General features: G+C 45.3%; 1 protein-coding gene across 4 annotated transcripts in view; it reads right to left on the bottom strand.

The window, feature by feature from the left end:
* The window catches only part of NOTCH3 (notch receptor 3), a 59,290-nt gene that overhangs the window by 26,306 nt on the left and 14,041 nt on the right, over positions 1–18,943 (bottom strand). For all 4 annotated transcript variants that reach the window (XM_081850127.1, XM_081850129.1, XM_081850128.1 and 1 more), the window contains exons 3-8: positions 5,718–5,860; positions 5,176–5,511; positions 4,424–4,546; positions 3,793–4,026; positions 3,352–3,507; positions 2,777–2,962 (exon numbers count right to left, since the gene is read on the bottom strand). In XM_081850127.1, coding sequence (XP_081706253.1) covers positions 2,777–2,962; positions 3,352–3,507; positions 3,793–4,026; positions 4,424–4,546; positions 5,176–5,511; positions 5,718–5,860 — 1,178 coding nt within the window. The remainder of the gene's footprint in view (positions 1–2,776; positions 2,963–3,351; positions 3,508–3,792; positions 4,027–4,423; positions 4,547–5,175; positions 5,512–5,717; positions 5,861–18,943) is intronic.

The following is an 18,943-nucleotide window of genomic DNA, read 5'->3' as shown; positions in this document are numbered from 1 at the left end:
TAAGAGAATGCAGCATTTTGTGGGAGGAAACTCCTGTTTCCAATTTGGAGAGAAATCTCTATGCAAGGGGGAAATCCCAAGAGTGAAGGCAACTTCTAATCTCGTAGTTCTAGCTCACCAGAGCCAGGTTTCCCAAATCCTTGGGGGTAGTAGAGAAAAACCTAAAATGGTGGTGACTCAATAATCCTACATAGCTCACTTCCTCCAAGTATCCTTGAGGCAGAGAATCTTCTTGCCTCTGATACTGTGTAGAAAGGAAGGGTGGAGAACCTTTGGTCTTCCAGATGTTGCTGGACTGCAACTCCCATAATCTCTGACCATGGCCCATCCAGGCTGGTGCTGAAGGGAGTTAGAATACAACAACACCTGGAAAGCTACAGGGTAGGCAACTCTGATATAAAAGATATGCCCACACCCCTTTGCTTATTCCGTCCACATTGGGGAAAAGGAATGGGAAAGTAAGAAGCTCCTTGGCAGGAAATGACGGGATGGAAAAGAAAGAGGGAGAGAACAGTGGGGGGAGAGTTGAATACTTTGCTTCTCTCAACAGATAAAATAAACAAAGCTGAGAATTGTGAGAGGAAGTTCCAGTGACATAGGAGGAATGGGAGGGTGATGTAGCTCTGGAGCTTACACCATAAAAAAGGAGGAGAGCTGAGGCTATGTGGAGGAGCTTGGAACCATAGCTGTCAATGTTTCCCTTTTTTAAAGGGAAATTCCCTTATTCTGAATAGGATTCCTCGCAAGAAAAGGGAAAAGTTGACAGCTATGCTAGGAACAGTTTGGTTATGTGTGTCTGGTGCAACACTTTGTCTCAATGAACGGAATTGAAGATGTGAGGCTAGCAGTAGGGAGAGGAGCTGAGTTTCAAGAACTTGTGAGGACTGTAGGAGTAACGAGCTAACGCAATAAGGGAACAGGAATCAGAGATGATGCACTAGTGCAAATGCTTATTTGGGTTTCAAGAATTGGGGGTACACACACAAAAAAACTTGCTTTCCAGAACTGTTTTCCAACCAAGCAGTAGAAGAGCATTCCAACTAACACTCCACGTCCCAGTTAAAAACTTTTTAAGATTTCCTGTTTCCACTTTGGGAGGGTGATTTTGTAGGAGGGGCACTCCACTGTGTGCTGTGCTCCTAATTTTTGGAGCTGCTTGTCAAATATCTAGGCGATACGTCAAACCTCTTGCTCCATTCTGATCCTGGGGAAATGGTTCCAGAATGCAGCTATACTGGGTTAAGCGCAGTAGTGCAACACTAAAACCAAGTTCTCTAGCCCCTAGACCAAAGCCATTCCCAGCTAGCAGGACCCACCCCTCCCCCAGATTTTTTTTTTTATTTTTTTTTTTACAAAAAGCCAGCATTAACCAATGAGTGAGCAAGCAAGGAGAATGTTCCTCCCTATATGGGGTAACGGAAACACAAAGCACAGTCAATTCACATCACCCGCCAGGCCGGCCCCACCATTAATATTCCAAGCACAATGCTGCACTCCCACTGTCTGTATGAACATTGTATCGATTTACCCAGCACCCCAGTCCTATAGCTCTGCCACAATGGGAGGAGGGACAGCTGTATAGTCATCCCTCACTTTCCAGGGATTCCTCCATATGTATACGCTTTCTTCAGCCACCAAACCGCTTCTAAGGATCTCGGCTTGTTCCTCATCCCAAGCCCACAGTATTGCAATGCCATTTGGGAGCAGGGGGGCGGGGGAGATGAAACAGCAGAATACTCCTCCAGGGACCCTGAGCGAAGCCTCCACTATTCACAATAGTATCTTGCTTCCTGCACCTTTCTGGGCCCTTCTCCTGAATCTGTATTTGCCAGCTCTACTGAAAGTACAAACCAAACATGTTCTTGCTTTGTAACTGTGGGGAATACAAAGCCTGGAATCTAGCAGGGAAAGGTGCAGGTTAGACTATACCTTGTGGCTATCCCCACAACAGTCTCATACCAATCTAACTATTGTATCCCCCCTGCCCACGCACATCTCTTAGTGTGGAGAATACCACCCAGACACTGAAGAATCCAGGCCTAAGAGGAGCAGGCAGTGTGAAAGAAACTTCCTGCTGATATAACTCAAAAAAGAACAGGCACAGCCAACGAGACATGGAAGTGTCATAGTCTGAGAGGCATCTCCTGTCTCAAGTGTCTAGAACATGTGAAGAGCAAAAAGAAAGCCACTCCACAGAGCCTCAGTGTAGATCAGTCAGGTATGCTAACACCTGGCAGACAAGATACAGTGGTACCTCGGGTTACATACGCTTCAGGTTACAGACTCCGCTAACCCAGAAATAGTACCTCGGGTTAAGAACTTTACCTCAGGATGAGAACAGAAATCGTGCAGTGGCAGCGCAGCGACAGCAGGAAGCCCCATTAGCTAAAGTGGTGCTTCAGATTAAGAACAGACCTCCAGAATGAATTAAGTTCTTAACCTGAGGTACCACTGTACTTGGGACAGGAAGCTTCAGGTAGCCCAAGAGCAGAGGCTGCTCTACAATCATTTACATAACATTTTTGAATGATCTACACATTACACAGAGCTTCACAACAGCTCTGAAACAGGTCACTGACATTTTCACTTTTAAAAGCAAATTGAAATAAGGAAGTGACCTATCTAAGTCCACTCAAGAAGCCCGTACTTAGCAGGGAATTCTACCTCAATTCTTGCATATCCAGTCGCCTACCTACTCTCTCCCCACATCTCATGCTACCCAAGATGCAGTCCTGGATAGGATGGGCACTCTGCTCCCCAGAGCCAGGAAACTCACCTGACATGCAGATGCAGGTAAACTCGCCAATGCGATCAAGGCAGGTAGCATCATTCTGGCAAGGCATGGAGAGGCACTCATTGATGTCTGTCTCACAGCGGGGACCTGTGTAGCCACGTCCACACTCACACCGGAAGGAGCCTTGCGTGTTCACACACTTTCCGAAATGCTCACATGGATTGGCTCCTGGAGGAGGCAAATGCACATAAAGTGAACATGGCTGGTTCAAAATTACTTCTTCTCTGCCTTCACTTAAGGCAGGGGGCATAACCTGCGAACCTCCAAATGTTTTTGGACTACAACTCCCATCAGCCCCAGCCAACATAGCCAGTGATCAGGGATAATGGGAGGTGTAGTCTAACAACATGTGGAGGGCTGCAGGTTGTGCACCCCTGACATAAGGGATAAACCCAGACAAGGAACGAGAAGGGCATGCCAGCAGAAACCGATTCTTCTCTCAGGTGCTTTACTTGTCAATATCCCAACCCAAAAAGCTAGCAAAAGTCCATCTCAGTGACCCCTCTCACATGCTAGAGGCATTTTGGAATTGCAAAAGAAGGGTGCAGCTGTCTTACCAATGGAGCACTCATCCACATCCTGGTCGCAGGCCCCTCCAGTAAAACCTGGTGGGCATGTGCAGATGGCACGGCCATTCATTGGGTTGGTGTCACAAATAGCATCCTCATGGCAAGGGTTACTGACACAGGCATCGTCCAAGTGGCAAAGAAGGCCTGGAAGAGAAAGGGCCATGAAAGGCAATCACTTGACAGCAAAACAGGAGGCGTGTAGGGAATGGGATGGAATTTATGGACAAGGGGTATCGATTTCAATATGTTGTTCATGTTCAGCAATGTCCTTCCATTTCTGATTGACACCCTATCCCTGTTATCCAATATCTCTTTAATCCACTCTATTATTTTTACGCTGACCAAACCCTTCAAAAATTCTGCCCAAACCAGTTAGCCAGAATAAAAACATATGACGTGGACACATTATGCAAGGTAGGAGCCAGTTACCTGTCTTGCCCATAGGACATGCGCAGTAGAAGGAAGCCACACGGTCATGGCAGGTAGCACCATGGAAGCAGACCGCTGTCTGACAGTCATCAATGTTCTCACTGCAGCTCTCCCCTGTCCAGCCGTTGACGCAAACGCATGAATGCCCCCCATTAGTATTGAAGCAAGTGCCTCCATTGTGGCAGGCGTTGGGTTGCAGCTGGCATTCATCCACATCCTCATTGCAGTGCTGGCCTACAGTGCAAAGAAGGTGGGGCTTAGTTCGCTAAAAGACCTTCTCATCAGGGATGGCCTAACAGCTGCAGCACCACCTCTCCTTCCCTCATGCACCCCAATACCTCCACACTCGCAGCCCTGAGTTGCCTTTTCCTTTGCCGACCATGCACCGAGCCAGATTAAAGCCAGTGTTTTCCCAAACTAGAATAAGGTAATATTTCTCAACTCATTCTCTGAAACAGTTGGCCTTCCTGACTTAGAGGCTAATATTAAGTTAATGCCGTATAGAGAAGAAAAGAACATTTCCCACCTCTGCCCAAATCCTAGAAAGCTCCCTATGTTTCCTATTAAGGCTCTTAAAATCCTAGGCTGTTCCAATCACATTCTGGTTGCTGGACCAATAATAATGCAGTACCTGTCCACTCTGGGGGACACTGGCAGTTGTAAGTGTTGACGCCATCCACACAAGTGCCTCCATTCATGCACATGTGGCCTGGGCAATCATCTATGTTAATCTCACAGTTGTGTCCCTTGAATCCTGAAAAGGGAGAAAGAGAGATTTTAGCCCGGCCAGTAACTGTGGAAAAAGTGTTGCTAGTAGAGAAAGAAAAATCCTCCCAGCAACCCACCATTCCATCCCTAATGTGCAACTATGGGTTGTAATCTTTTGCACACTTTCCTGGGTGTCAATTCCATTGGCCACAGGGGGACAGTTTCAAGCTTGACAAGGCTTGGTAAACACCACAGAGTCACACTGAGCCCCTGAGCAATGCAGCGCCCCTCCTCTATTCTAAGCTCTACTCTTGTTCCAAATCTCTGACTAGAACAAGGAAGAAGAATTAGCTGAGCCTTCCACTACACTCTGGCTCCTGCAGTCAAAGCCGCATGTGCTGGCTGCCAAGTCCCCCGCCTCCTCCCACTGCCTAGATTGTTTCCTTCCTGCTCCACCAAAGCGCTCAACAGCTTCCCATGAGCTTCCTGACAGGAGAATAGTGAAGCATGTCACGGTGTAGCCAGAGAAAAGGGTCAAGCTTGAGTCCCAAGTGTAACTCTATGCCCAGCTGCCCTGAGGGATCGTTCCACCCTAAAATCTACCTGCTTAGTACTTCATCCCACTCCCTTACAGAAGGTACAAGCAAAGGTACACTTTGCAAATTGTTCACTCACCAGGTAAGCAAGCACACTCGTAGCTGAGTTCCCCTGTCTGACGGCAAGTGCCGCCATTGAGACACTGAGAGGGAGCGCAAGGTGTGGAGATGCTTTCACATTGCTGCCCTGTGTAGCCAGCTTGACACTGGCAGTGGAAGGAGCCAGGTGTGTTGATACAGGTACCCCCATGCTGGCATAGGCCAGGCACCCGACATTCATCCACATCACTCCGGCAGTTGCGGCCTTGGTAGCCTGATGGGCATGTACAGTTGTAGCGGCCATTCCAGTTGGTGCAGCGGCCACCATTGACACACGGCTTACTGGCGCAGGCATCAAACAGAGAGCAGTCTTGACCTAAATGGAAGATGATGTACCAAGTGACCTAGAAGGTTACTTCTTCCCCAGAAGGTCAATTTTCTCACCCACAATCTGGACCCATCCTCCCTGGAGAATGTGCATTCCCATCTCCCAACAAAGCAATCTTTATCAGGAATATGAAACGCCTGTGGAGCTTCTACAGAAAGACACACGCTGCATCTCATCACATTGCGTATTCTTACCTCGAAAGCCCTTGGGACAGGTGCACTGGTAGTGCACAGTGCCATCTCGCAGAGTGCTCTCACATGATCCCCCATTAGCGCAAGGTGACTGATGGCAAGGGTCTTGAAACTGGCAGTGCTCTCCAATCAGTCCAGGCTGGCATCTAGCAGAGACAGACAGACAGAGTTTACTAGATGACATCTGCCACTCATGCTATCCCTAATGTACACAAGTGCTATTCTGGTGCCCAATGGATTAGTGACAGACTAATTCAGCAAGCAGTTAAACCCACCTTTTATCATACCCCTTTCTGCCATTTCACCAAGGAATTGGGAGCCACAACAAAACAACACAGGAACCTGCAAAGTAGCTTAGCACGAGCGTGTCTTTTTCCTCTATTGAGCAACAATTCACTGAAGACAACTTCCTGTTGCTCACACTAAACTACTCCATCAGTGTGTGTCATCTGCAGATTCTGCTAACTGCCCACACTTACCCTTTGCCAAGCTGAAAATAGATATCTTAAACATTGGCCTTCTGTCAGGTTCCAACCAACCATTTCCTCTTACCAGTAAATTCCGGGCAGATCTAAGAAAAGTCTTTCCCCCTCCCTATATAAGATTTTGTCAGCAGGTCTCACTGCAAAACATCGAGGGAAATAAGGATGGGACAATGTTTATACAGATGGCATTCAAGTCAGTTCTGTACCCTCAAGCAGAGCTGTTATGTTGAGAGTAATTCAAAGAACCTCGGGGCACGGCTACAGTCCAAATGGTTGTGGTTCCTAACTTATCACTTGATGGTTTGGACACCCTCTTTTGTAATATATAGTACTGTCCAAAAGCAGAACAGAAGGCTAGATCAAAGGTTGAAGGAGCAGTCCAAAACTTGTATGCAAACACCCAATCAAGCAACTCCAGCAGAATCTTAACATCACATTTAATGGTATATTAAAGATTCCTGATTATCTAGTGAAAAGGATAAATAATGTATTCTAACTGAGAAAACTGGAGTTTCAAGTAGTTAGAAGAATGAGACTTTAAATTCAGCAAAGTCCCTGGTAGTTCCTGACCTTATCCAAATATTACTCCCACGAGATTCCTTAACACCCAGATTCATCTTCTAGTACCAGACAAAAATATTTTAGTCCAATTCAGGAAGCCCAGGCAAACTATGTAGAATTAATGATCAACAAGGTCCAAGAATCCACACCTGTCCAGCAATGCCTCAAAGCAAACTGGGTAGCGTCCAGAAAAGCTTTTATTTTGCTTAGGCATTGATCAAAGTTTATTTTCTGCAGCCACCTGCCCCCCTCCCTGGGTAACTGGACAATCTTGTTTCTGGTGAGAAATGTAGCTCTCGTTAAGGAGGATGAAATTGTGTTATCTAACTGAGGCTGATAGCTCAAGGCCAATATGGCAGCCTGCTTAATTAACAGCAACTGTGCCTCTGTGGGAACGCACATATTCAAGTACTGGAAGGTTCTGGCCAGCTAAGCTCTGATTGGCTGGGAACTTCTGGTCTGGTTGCTATGTTATTTGCTAGATGTTTGAGTTATTCCTTTAGTCCATGCCTCACACCTTTTCCTGATGCCTGAGCACCTGCTTGTGATGTTTGTTCCTGTGGTGTGAGGTCAAGTGGGTTTATATTAGACTAGGTTAGCTTGTTTTGTTGTTTTATGCTGACTTGTATTTTTCCCATGTCTACAGTATTCTTTTATCTCTACTTTTTACAGGTTCTCTCTTATATATTATTTATATGCATTGTACAGAAACTATCTCACTCAATTTTCTAGTGTTCTTTATTCTGGAATGCCTGGAAACCTAAGCCCAGCGATGTAGCCTTCTTGGTCAACTGTTACAGAACAATATTTCTGCTCAAGACTCAGATGGCAGAGAGTGAACTTTTAGCTGTTATCTGTCTGACTCTTCAGGGATATGCAGTGAAGTGTGGTGATAGTCTTTAATTTTTGCAGGTCTGGTTAGACAGCTCTAGTGGATTTTTTGTATTAGCTTGGGCCTAACAAAATTCCTGGTTTCCTGAGTTTGGAAGCTGGGCAATCTTGACAGGTAGAAAAGCTTGGGGAAATCCCTCTGGTGGCCTGAAGTTTATTTATTCTATTTTACGTATTAAATTTGTACACTGCACTTCATCCAAAGATCACAGGGTGATTCACAACATAAAAATACAAAATAAAAACACAAAATACTTAATGAAACAAAACCTAATACCACCCCTCTTCCACAAACACATTAATCAGCCAAAGGCCTGGTTATAATGAAAAGTTTTTGCCTGGCGCCTAAAAATATGTAACGAAGGCAGCAGGCGAGCCTCCCTGGGGAGAGCATTCATCTCATGTTGCCACCCTCTGGACCTCTCATGAAGGAGGTACACTTAGAAGAGTTTCAAATCATGATCACAGGCAGTCTTTGAGATATGGCAGTCCTGAGCCTTTAAGGCTTTATAGGTCAAAACCAGCACTTTGAATTGGGCCCAAACCTAATTGGCAGCTAGTGCAATCGGGTCAGGATCAGTGTAATAAGCTGAATTCTGCACCAGCTGAAGTTTCTGAACTGTCTTCAGAGGCAGCCCAATGTACAACACATTGGAGTAATCTAACCTATAGGTTACCAGAGCATAGACAAGAGAAATTAGGTTATCCATGTCCGCATAGGGGCGCAGTTTCCATTTGCTCCAGCCTAATCTCTGTCAACTCCCTATATGCTGATGGACAGATGGGGAGAACTTTGCATTGGCCCACACAAAGTAAACATGCTAAGGAAACAAGGACAAGTGGCCACTGAGGGAAGGACAATATAAACTATAATGAATTGACACACATACATTGGGGTGGGGAACTCATCCCTCAACTTCCCTGGGCTTTCACATTGCATTCTCATTTGCAGGATCCAGCAGATTGCCACAAGCAGTTCTGTCTACCCATTCAAACGCTCTCTGCCAACCCCAAGAGGGACAAGATAGCAAGGGGTGGCATAGGTAAAGGTAAAGGGGTGGCATAAGCAGCACATAGCTCCCTTTCCTAATTCCTGGCCGTCCGGGAGTCTTCAAAAGGGGGTTCCCAATCCAAGCTCCACAAGCCTTCCCTGTAAATGCAGCCTCCCTGAGCCCTCCGGCCTGCCACTGTCATGACAACACAGAAAGCTGTTTGCTTTTCTGCCCAGCCTGAACAGCAAGTCCTGGGCACTGGCTGAGACAACAGTCAGGGCCTTACAGCCCAAAGAGGAATTGGACAAGGAAAAGGAATGTCTGAGCAAACTACATGCCTCCCCCCACCGCCACTGGGCAAAAAAGAATAAGAAAACGGAAACAGCAATACTGTGGGATATGTCAACTGACCAAAGCTGTTTCTCCGCAGAACAAATCTAGAGCATATGTAGTGGTGAATTTTGTGTGAGTGGTAGCCAACTAAAAGTTAACCCAGGGTGAAAGGCTGGCTGCTGAGTAGTTCCAGTTGCCATGGGAACTCAGGAACTCGGAGGGAAAATGGGATAATTGAAAACTGCAAGCTGTGGAAAGATCTGTCTGAAACCTGCAAGGGGCTCAGTCTGAAAATTGGGAAGATCCAGCCTGTAAAATGGAGGAGGCAGGTTCTGCTTCAGTGGAGGGAAATCACAGCCTCCTGAACAAGCAGGGCAGGGAGATGAGAGGGGGAAGGCCCAGCAGGTCCAAAGAGGAAAGTGGACACTGTCCACGAAAGGACTGGCGTCTGAGAGGAAGGCTGCCAGCAACACTTAAGGCTGCAAAACAACTGTGTGTAAAGTGTAAAGAAACTGGGGAGCACTGGGGTGGTATTGTCCGATTTGTATGCATTTGTTGTGTAAAATCAGTTAGCTAGCAGCAGTAGTTTAGATTTAATAACAGCCAAAACATGCAAGTTATATGTTGTTTAGCAATCAAATTACTTGCTCGCCGAAGTTTAACTTTCCATCATAAATCTAAAGCTTGTCTCTCTAAGCAAAATTGAATACCACTCTGATTGAAATCCATGCAGTGAGGGTTCAAATACCCATCCAAGGAAGCGTTGTAAACAAAATACTACATGTGTCTTTTCAGCAAATCATCCCCACTGTGGGCCTGTTTTCCAAGCAAGTTCAGCTGCTCCACTCAGCATCACTAAGCTTTAACAGTATTTACTTACCCAGTCGGATACCGATGTCATGAGATGACCAAGTCCCAAGTAAGGTTCCCACCCTCCCTTCAATATTCAATTGAGCTCAGAAAATCAACCATAATCGATCCTGGCCCCCCAAAGCAGGCTATCCTAAGTGTCCTATTAGCCTCCAGCCCAAATGAACTGAAGTGTGACCTTATCTTTCAAACAACCTACAGGCTGACTGAACATAGGTGCACCCATATGCTGATGGGTTAGGAGGCGACAGAACCAATTTATTGGCTTATTCACTGGGTTGTAGCTGGCCTGTATACTTCCCTCTTCCAGCTTCTAAGAATGTAGACTTCAAAAGTCGGGAAGGTGTTTCTAGATTGTAGGTTAGGCTGTGGAAGATGTAAGACCAAAGATAGTTGGCATAGATCTTTGCAGCCTTTGGAGAGAGGAAAATTGCCCTTGGGAAGACTGAGTGTTCTGAGAATAATCCCCCAACTCAGTGGTTTTCAACAAGTGTGCCATGGCACCCTGGGGTGCCTTGAACAATAGTCAGGGGTGCTGCGGGCAACACTGGCCTCTGCCCCTCTTTCCTTCCCTCCCTCCTGATGCCCTCTTGCGTCTCTGCCTCCCAAAGGCTTGCACAGCTGTTTGTTGCAGCAGTCCTTGCTACAAGCTCCCCAGGTGAATGGTGCCTCTGGGGCTGACTAGGGGTTGGTTCCCAAGCCCCTGTGGGGCAGTTTGAGGAGGCATCTCTCTTGGGGGAGGTAACTCAGAGACCAGGGTGGTAGCTGCAGCTGCCCTGGGGAGAGGAGAGGAGGTTGAGGGAACACTCCACAAGGGAGGGTGTTCGAGAAAGGGTGAAAGGCTGCCAGATCTTCAGGCAAGGGGTGACATAACTGGGCTCCTGAGCCCCACAGGGGTGCTGCAGAAAGAATGTAGGTCAAGGGAGCCATGGACTTAAAAAGGGTGGAAACCTCTGCCCCAACTGATCACTGTATTTAAAGCCAGGGAAGCACATCCACAAGCCAGATTGGAAGGGAGGAAGATACGACTTCCTCTTGAAATGTGGTTTGGTTCATTTGTTCAAGCCATCCATAGCTATTTGCTTTGCAAAGCTGTTTTGTAAGGCAGGAGTGCCAACTGGCCACTGAAGGGAGGGGTATAAATTTTAGAAATAAATAAATATTTGCTCTAGAGGCACATTACTGCAAGACATCTGCTCCCTAGGTGTGCTGAAAGACGAATGGCCTTACCTTGTGGCAAAAGCTGTGGCCATAATTCTGTTGCCACGAAAGGGGAAAGCCACACTCATAGTAAAAGAGATGAGTGACCCGAAGTAGAGGCAGACAAACCAGGTGTGAGTCAGTTATATAAATCTCAGAATGAGCAAACATGAATCTATTTGGCCAAGTGTGTATTTGGGCCAAAGTAGGCAATACATTAAAATATGAGTGTGCTTTGTGTTTACTTAACTTTAAAAATAAAACAGCGGCAGGAGATTTAACCCTTTCCCCTTGAACTTTAGTCCCAGTGAAAACTGCTTCTTGAAGTTGCTATTTCCCTTAGGAAGGAAGGTGCCACTGGCACCAATTACAGCTTGTGGTCCAGGATAAATAGCAGGTTTAATAGGAAGGCAATTTTCACTGAGACCACAGCAAAAGTGAGCAAGAACACACACAATATTACCACCAATTCCCACGTTGTTTTTTCAAAAGGCACATATGCATTTAATTTATTGTTTAGTTTCGCCCTTTGTGACAATGGGCTATAGTTGCTAATGCACAGAGTCCACACTTGCCAAGTACCCCCCCCCCAAAATGGGACATTTCAGCGGCCATTTTGGGTGACTTGCTCTCGCCCCGAAAAAGCGCTTTCTTCAAGGCAAGGTGCAGGTCACATGACTCACCCAGGAACATGTCCCGGAAGACACATGTCCTGGTTTTGAAAGTGAAAAAGTTGGGCAGTTTGAGAGTCTTTGCACCCTCCTAAGGCACAGAGGGAAACAAACAGCAAAACTATGCTCTGCGCCAACAAGCAGGGCCTTGTTTATTTACTGAGCACTCCCTCTTGCCCCAGGCCAGTACAAGGGCAATCTCACTTACCAGTTGAGGGTGGCTAGGTGCCCCAAAGAAGAAAGCCTCTTCTTTCAGCACAGGGAACCAAGCCTTGACACCATGTCCCTACCTGCTCACATCCGGGGAGTAGAGCTGGTTTTTTATAGCTCTCCCTGGGGCTGTGATTCACCAACTGTGTCTGCACATGTCGCTCAACACTCACTGACTCAGCCCTTACCCCAGGGCTGCGCAGGCGGCAGTAGCAGGCCTGCAGCCCTGTGCCAAAACTGAAAGACTGAGGGCTGCTTGGGGGCACTGCAGGCAGAACCCTTCATACATCCATCCAACCAAAAAAATATATAAACCCCACCACTGTTCCCACCCCACTCTCTGGAAGAAAACCAACAACTTGCACAGCAACAGTTTCTAGTTCCTTTGCAATTACTGCCACAGAAAGCTTAAAAGCATGGACTAGAGAAAATGCTTGTATCTTGCAAGTAGAGGGAGACCAGGAGCTGACAATCAGCTCTGACCCTCACAAAGCCGTCAACAAGAACCAAGCATACATATACACACACACAGAGAGAGTGCCAAATCATAATCCCTACTGGCAAGGGTTACAATGGCAATTTGCCCCCACAAAACTAAAATGGATTACAAAGAGGAAAAAGAAAACCAGTAGCAAGTAGTGCCAACTCCTTACTGGGGGGTTGGTTGGAACTGTCCGAGCCCCAATGGAGAAACAGATCAAATAGCTGCAGGGCGCTGGGTGGGCACTGCTGTGTCCCTTTCTCCTGCTCCTCATTCTAAGGCCAGCTGTAGAAACAGTGCTCCAACAGTGGGATTGATTACTACTGCTGTTCTGGCACTATAGCCATTATCCCATCAACTGTGAGGCAGTGCTGGGGCTCCATCAGCATGGATGTGGAGTTGGGGAGTCACAAACTCAAAATTCCTGTTTTGGGGGACTAAAAAACCGATTACCACTCATTAGTACCATGGTGCTTTCAAAAACGTCCTACTCAAGTAATTGGGAGCAAGCAAATAAACTAGGGGTAACTCCATTTTATTTATCTGTAAGCTGCCCTGAAAATACTGCTGTTGAAGGTTAGCCTATAAATCATTAAAGTAATGTGACCTTCTCTTGTAGAACATAGCAAAGGAAGCAATTTGTGCACCCTCTTTTTAGTGTCCATTCATGTTTGGGAAGATGCATATCTCCCTTGTGTGCGTTAAGACATGTGAGGTCCACATGCATGTAGAGTTCACACTTCTCACCATGGTGGAGAGGAGCCATTTTCCTCCCTGCATGTTACACAGGAGGCAAAAGCAAGAATATGTGCAAGGGACTCATTCATCCTCTGTCAGTGCTTCTAAATAACTGGCTCAATTTGCACGCAGTGCTAAGCCAAACCATGGGTTAGAGTGAATAGGCAAAGACTGTGGCCACAGCGCTACTCCCCTAGTCCTTTGGGGGGGGGGCTTGTTTCATTTTTTTTATTTTTATTGGTTTTTCATTTTAAAACAAACAAAACAAACAAACAAACAAACACATACACACATATATTTTTCATATCCTCCTTTTCATAAACCTTCTTTCATGGACTTCCCTATACCTCCCCCTCTCTGCATCCTTATTTTGCAATTTTTCAGCAACCCCTTAGTCCAATTATATTTATAACTTATTTTTTCTCAGTTTCATCTTAATTCATCAAACAGTTTCAGCTGCAATTCTGCATCTTCCTTCCCCTTAACATTTTAGCACTCATCAATTTTACAACAGTTCTTAAGATAAACTTTAAATTTCCTCCAATCTTCCTCCGCCGTCTCTTTCTCTTGGTCACGGATTCTGCCGGTCATTTCTGCCAATCCCATAAAGTCGATCACTTTCGTCTGCCATTCTTCCAGTGTGGGTAATTCTTGCGTCTTCCAATACTTTGCTAGTAGTATCCTTGCTGCTGCGGTAGCGTACATAAAAAAAGTCCTGTCCTTTCTTGTCACCAGTTGGCCAACCATGCCCAAGAGGAATGCCTCTGGTTTCTTATGAAAAGTGCATTTAAGTACCTTCTTAATTTCATTATAAATCATTTCCCAGAAGGCTTTGATCTTTGGGCAGGTCCACCAAAGGTGAAAGAAGGTACCTTCAGTTTCATTACATTTCCAGCATTTATTGTTGGGCAAATGATAGATCTTTGCAAGCTTGACTGGAGTCATGTACCACCTATAAATCATTTTCATAATGTTTTCTCTTAAGGCATTACATGCCGTAAATTTAATACCGGTGGTCCATAACTGTTCCCAGTCCGCAAACATAATGTCATGACCGATGTCCTGTGCCCATTTAATCATAGCTGATTTGACTGTCTCATCTATTGTGTTCCACTTCAGCAACAAATTATACATTCTTGATAAATTCTTAGTATTGGATTCTAGCAGTTCTGTTTCTAATTTAGATTTCTCCACCTGGAAGCCAATTTTCCTGTCTTGTTTAAAGGTCTCCATTATTTGATAATAATGGAGCCAATCTCTTACCATGGACTTTATTTCTTCAAATCTCTTTAATTTAAATTTACCACTTTCTTGTTCTAAGATTTCAGAATATTTTGGCCAATTAGATTCCATATTAAGTTTCTTCACTTCTTTAGCCTCCATTGGTGATAACCACCTAGGAGTTTTGTTTTCCAACAAATCTTTATATCGAGTCCAGACATTGTATAATGCTTTCCTAACCACATGATTTTTAAAACCTTTATGAGCTTTAACCTTGTCATACCATATGTAAGCGTGCCAACCAAACCTATTGTCAAACCCTTCCAAATCCAAAATATCAGTATTCTCAAGAAGTAGCCAATCCTTCAACCAGCAGAAAGCTGCTGCTTCGTAATAAAGTCTTAAATCCGGCAGGGCAAACCCCCCTCTATCTTTTGCATCAATTAATATCTTAAATTTTATTCTGGGCTTTTTGGGCCCAGAACTCCCCTAGTCCTGCTGCTCCTACACTACCCAGAAGTAAGTCATGGTTTAGCTCAGCATTACATCCGAAACTGAGCTTGTAGTCTGCCTCCCTAGGTAATCCCCATGTGGTAAAACAAGAATACTGGGTTCAGCTTGTGCTTTTTATGGAGAGAAAACCAGGTTTTGACCCAATGGTTTGACTCCAGGTAACACAGCAGGTCCAAGGAAGAGTACTGTAGTTGCAATCTTTGCTCTGGGGACCTGCCCTTTTGCTTGCTCCTGCCAAGCCATGGTTTGGATTAGCATTACAGTACTTGCAAATGAGATCATTAATGTGAGTTGCTTTGTACTGCCAGCTGTCATAACCCTTCTTTGGGCTCCAACATCATATACCAAGGGGCAACTTGCCTATATGCTTCCATTTGCTCTGGAATCTGTCACCTTATGGCAAGCTATACAGTGGTACCTCGGGTTAAGTACTTAATTCGTTCCGGAGGTCTGTTCTTAACCTGAAACTGTTCTTAACCTGAAGCACCACTTTAGCTAATGGGGCCTCCTGCTGCTGCAACACCGCCGGAGCACGATTTCTATATTCATCCTGAAGCATCCTGAGGTACTATTTCTGGGTTAGCGGAGTCTGTAACCTGAAGCGTATGTAACCCGAGGTACCACTATACACTGCACTGTATGGTATGGTATAGTATAGAGAATTTATAGTATACACTACAGGATTAAAGAGCAAAGGATGCAAGATTTCTGACATTAAAGAGCTCTGCCATATGTGTAACTGGTCTGGGATTCTAATGTCACACTAAAGGCTGCACTAGACACCGCAGTGTCAGACACATGTTTATTTTGATGTGTCTTCTTATTCATGTATAAAGCAAGGGGTGAGGAGATATTATTTTAACATTAAAAGGGGGCACCATAAGTTCATTCTGGTGGCCCACAGAAAGGCAATGCACTAGGAGAATTGGCCTCCACAGTCACTTACGGACTCATTGTTAAAACCGTGTTTACGGAAGACAATCCCAGGAGGAGGAGGAGGAAGAAGAAGAAGACTAGGCCCTGCACTTGGTTTACTTCTTCCCAACAGCAGAACTAGTGGTCGCTTTGTCCAGGACCAGATTATCAAACAGACCAACAAGGCCCTGGTCTAGATCCTCTGATTTTTGTAATACTATGCTGGTGCTGCCTGCTAATTCCCTCCCCACCTCCCAAAAAACGAAAAAGTTAAAGGGGACCCCCCCCCTCAATGTTCAAATTCTCTGCAAAAAAAGTTTGAGAACCTCTGAGTTATGAAACAGATGTGTGGGAAAAGGGACACATGAACAAGCAGTAAAGGCAGACAGAAGCTGTACCAAGTACAGAACCTCCTCCAATGGCCCTTACATTTTAGTGTTAATTTCTCTTAAAAATAAAAACCAGGAATCTGTGGTGACTATTAACCTCAGCATTAAAAACAGTGACACGGATTTCATTGCTGTGCACATTTTCAGTGCCCCAGCCGCCCGATTTCTCTCACCAGGGCCCATTCTGATCCCATTTCCATTCTAGACCACTCCTGCCGCCTTGGCTTCCCCATTCCCAGCTCCAGAAACATTCCGTTTCCTTCCACTGCTCTTCTTAGCAGCTGCACCTGCCATCTCCTAAGAAAGCCTGTTTTCACATTCATGTGAAGTGTCTCTGACAGCCCTCAGCCAAGCCCCACCTTCTTCAAGATTTGAGGAGGGGGTGGATTAAAGAGAGAGGCAAAACTAACCTGAGAACCACCCATTGTCCACCTCCTCCAATTTGGCATTGCCAGGCCCAAAGGAACCAAATGGTGACCGCCCCTTTAAGAGGCCTCTCTGCAGGTGTTTAGTGGGGGAGGGGGAGAGAGGGGGAGGGGAGGAGGAGGAGGAGTGTTTTCCCTTCAGCACTGGGCACTCCCAGGCCTCCCCACCCAACCTGTCCGACAGGTTTCAGACCATGATGCCAAGAGCAACCTTCCTTTTTCTTCCTCTCTCCTGAGCCCCCAGAGGAACATATCCAGCTTTCCTTAGATTTCCCCACTATTCCAACCCCACCCCACCCCACCCACAGACTTGGTTAAGTGCCCAGTCTCCTTGGTGGCACAGCTGCGTTCTGAACAGGACTTACAGGTGACTGGTAGTCTTTTCTTGTCCTATCATCCCATCCAGGGATCCAGGCCGGGCTTCGAGCCTCCCAGTGATTCACCTGTTCTGGGCGTGCCAGCTGCAGGCAGATCCACCTGTCCTGGATTCCAACACAGGCAACACCATACTAAGCTAGGAGCTCACAGAATTTGCTCAAACACCTGCCACTACGAGAAGCAACTACAGGAAGGAGGGCGAGTAAGCATCCCTGGCCCGGCTAAATCCAGGTCTGTACATCTGGACCATCCATTGCCAGGAAACCACCAGGACCACGTGGCTTGGCTAACACAACAAAGAACTATGCTGAAATCCCAATAATTATGTCATCCGCACATCCTTGGTCTCCCCCTTTCGAGCTTTAACACCACAGTATGGAACCCCTATTACAGAAAAGCAACTGCATTAAACGGCAATATAAAACCAGCCCTGGACACTACCGGCAGCATCAGCGATGCCCTTAGGAGCTAGGGTACTCTCCCACCCTTCAGCAGGGCGCCTGTTAAAACACAAGCTCAAGATCAAAAGAAGAGGAGGACAGTCTAGCAGCAGCTTTCAAACCTATAAAAACAACAGGCATCTGTACTGACAGATCCCCATTACAACGTTCCAACAAGAGACATTCTTTGTCTGATAAATGATCTTTTTTAAAAAATAAACCAAGCTTTGTCACAATTTTAACATACTATGGAGATTAGAAATACATATTTAGTCTAATAAATTCATGAAACAGAAATATAGAGACGTTATGACACTTCAAATATTCTAAATTCCATTAAGGCAATTAATTCTCAGGACATAAAACAAACACACAGAATTGTCACATATATTAAAATTTTAAACACTATAAACACTTAAAACACCATTAAGATGTACAGTGAAACCTTGGGTTGTGAACATGATCCATGAGGGAAGCACATTCGCAACCCGCAACGCTGCATCTGTGCATGCGTGGGTTGCGATTTGGTCTTCTGCACATGCGCAAAGCGTGATTTAGCGCTTCTGCTCATGCGCGAGCGCCATAACCCGGAAGTAACCCGTTCCGGTATTTCCAGGTTCGGCGCAGTGCACAACCCGAAATAACGTAACCTGAAGCGTCTGTAACCCGAGGTACTACTGTATTTATAATGTAGAAATCTTTTAATCTGATAAAATATTTCTCTGAGCATATATTATTAAGGCTTACTTCCAAGTAGGCATGTATAGGATCATGTTGTAAGATCATATCAAAAGATTAAAAAAAAAACCCAAACACCTGCAAAACATTTTAGCAATTCACAAAAGTTTTAGTTTATTAGATTACGTATCAAAACAAAGAAATTACAACTATATTTTTTTTAATAAAAAAATGCTTGAGAGTCGCATATCTGAAGTATTGTCTTAAATTCCAATAGAAAGGATCACCGCATACCATACTTTGTTTAGCATTCCAAAACTTCTTAAAGAGTTCCCATTCCTGTTCAAATTTGTTCACTTTATACCTTTCTTCCTTTATAAGAGCCCATGTGATTATATTCAGAATTGCTACGGCCAATAATGTAATCTATCCTCCCTTTATCTGGGATATTGTCCTTCTTTTCCATGATAAATTATCATATTTTAGGGTCAAAAGAAATGAGACAGTGGAAGATTTGTGATCAAGGCTTCATAAATTCTGATTTCAACCTAAAAACAGTTGTGTGAGGTGTTCCAAATTTGATCAAAGGGGTCTTCCTTTAACACCTTGAGCCATCCCACCATCATGTGTATGTTTTCTGCTGTGGGATTAATATCAACTACATGAACAGGAATTGAGATTCAAAAATGGAGGGGAAGTGTTAAATCCTAGACCAGGGCAGGGAACCTGTGGTCCTGCAGAAGTTGTTTGACCACAACTCCCATCATCCCTGGCCACCAGCCACACTGCTGGGAACTGATGGGACCTGGAGTCCAATGACAACATTTGGCGGGTCAGA

Source organism: Podarcis erhardii (assembly GCF_964252035.2).
Source record: "Podarcis erhardii genome assembly, chromosome: 2".
In the NCBI taxonomy this organism is placed as follows: Eukaryota; Metazoa; Chordata; class Lepidosauria; order Squamata; family Lacertidae; genus Podarcis; species Podarcis erhardii.
The sequence above is the reverse complement of the archived record's forward strand: the minus strand, read 5'-3'. Positions and strand labels throughout refer to the sequence as shown.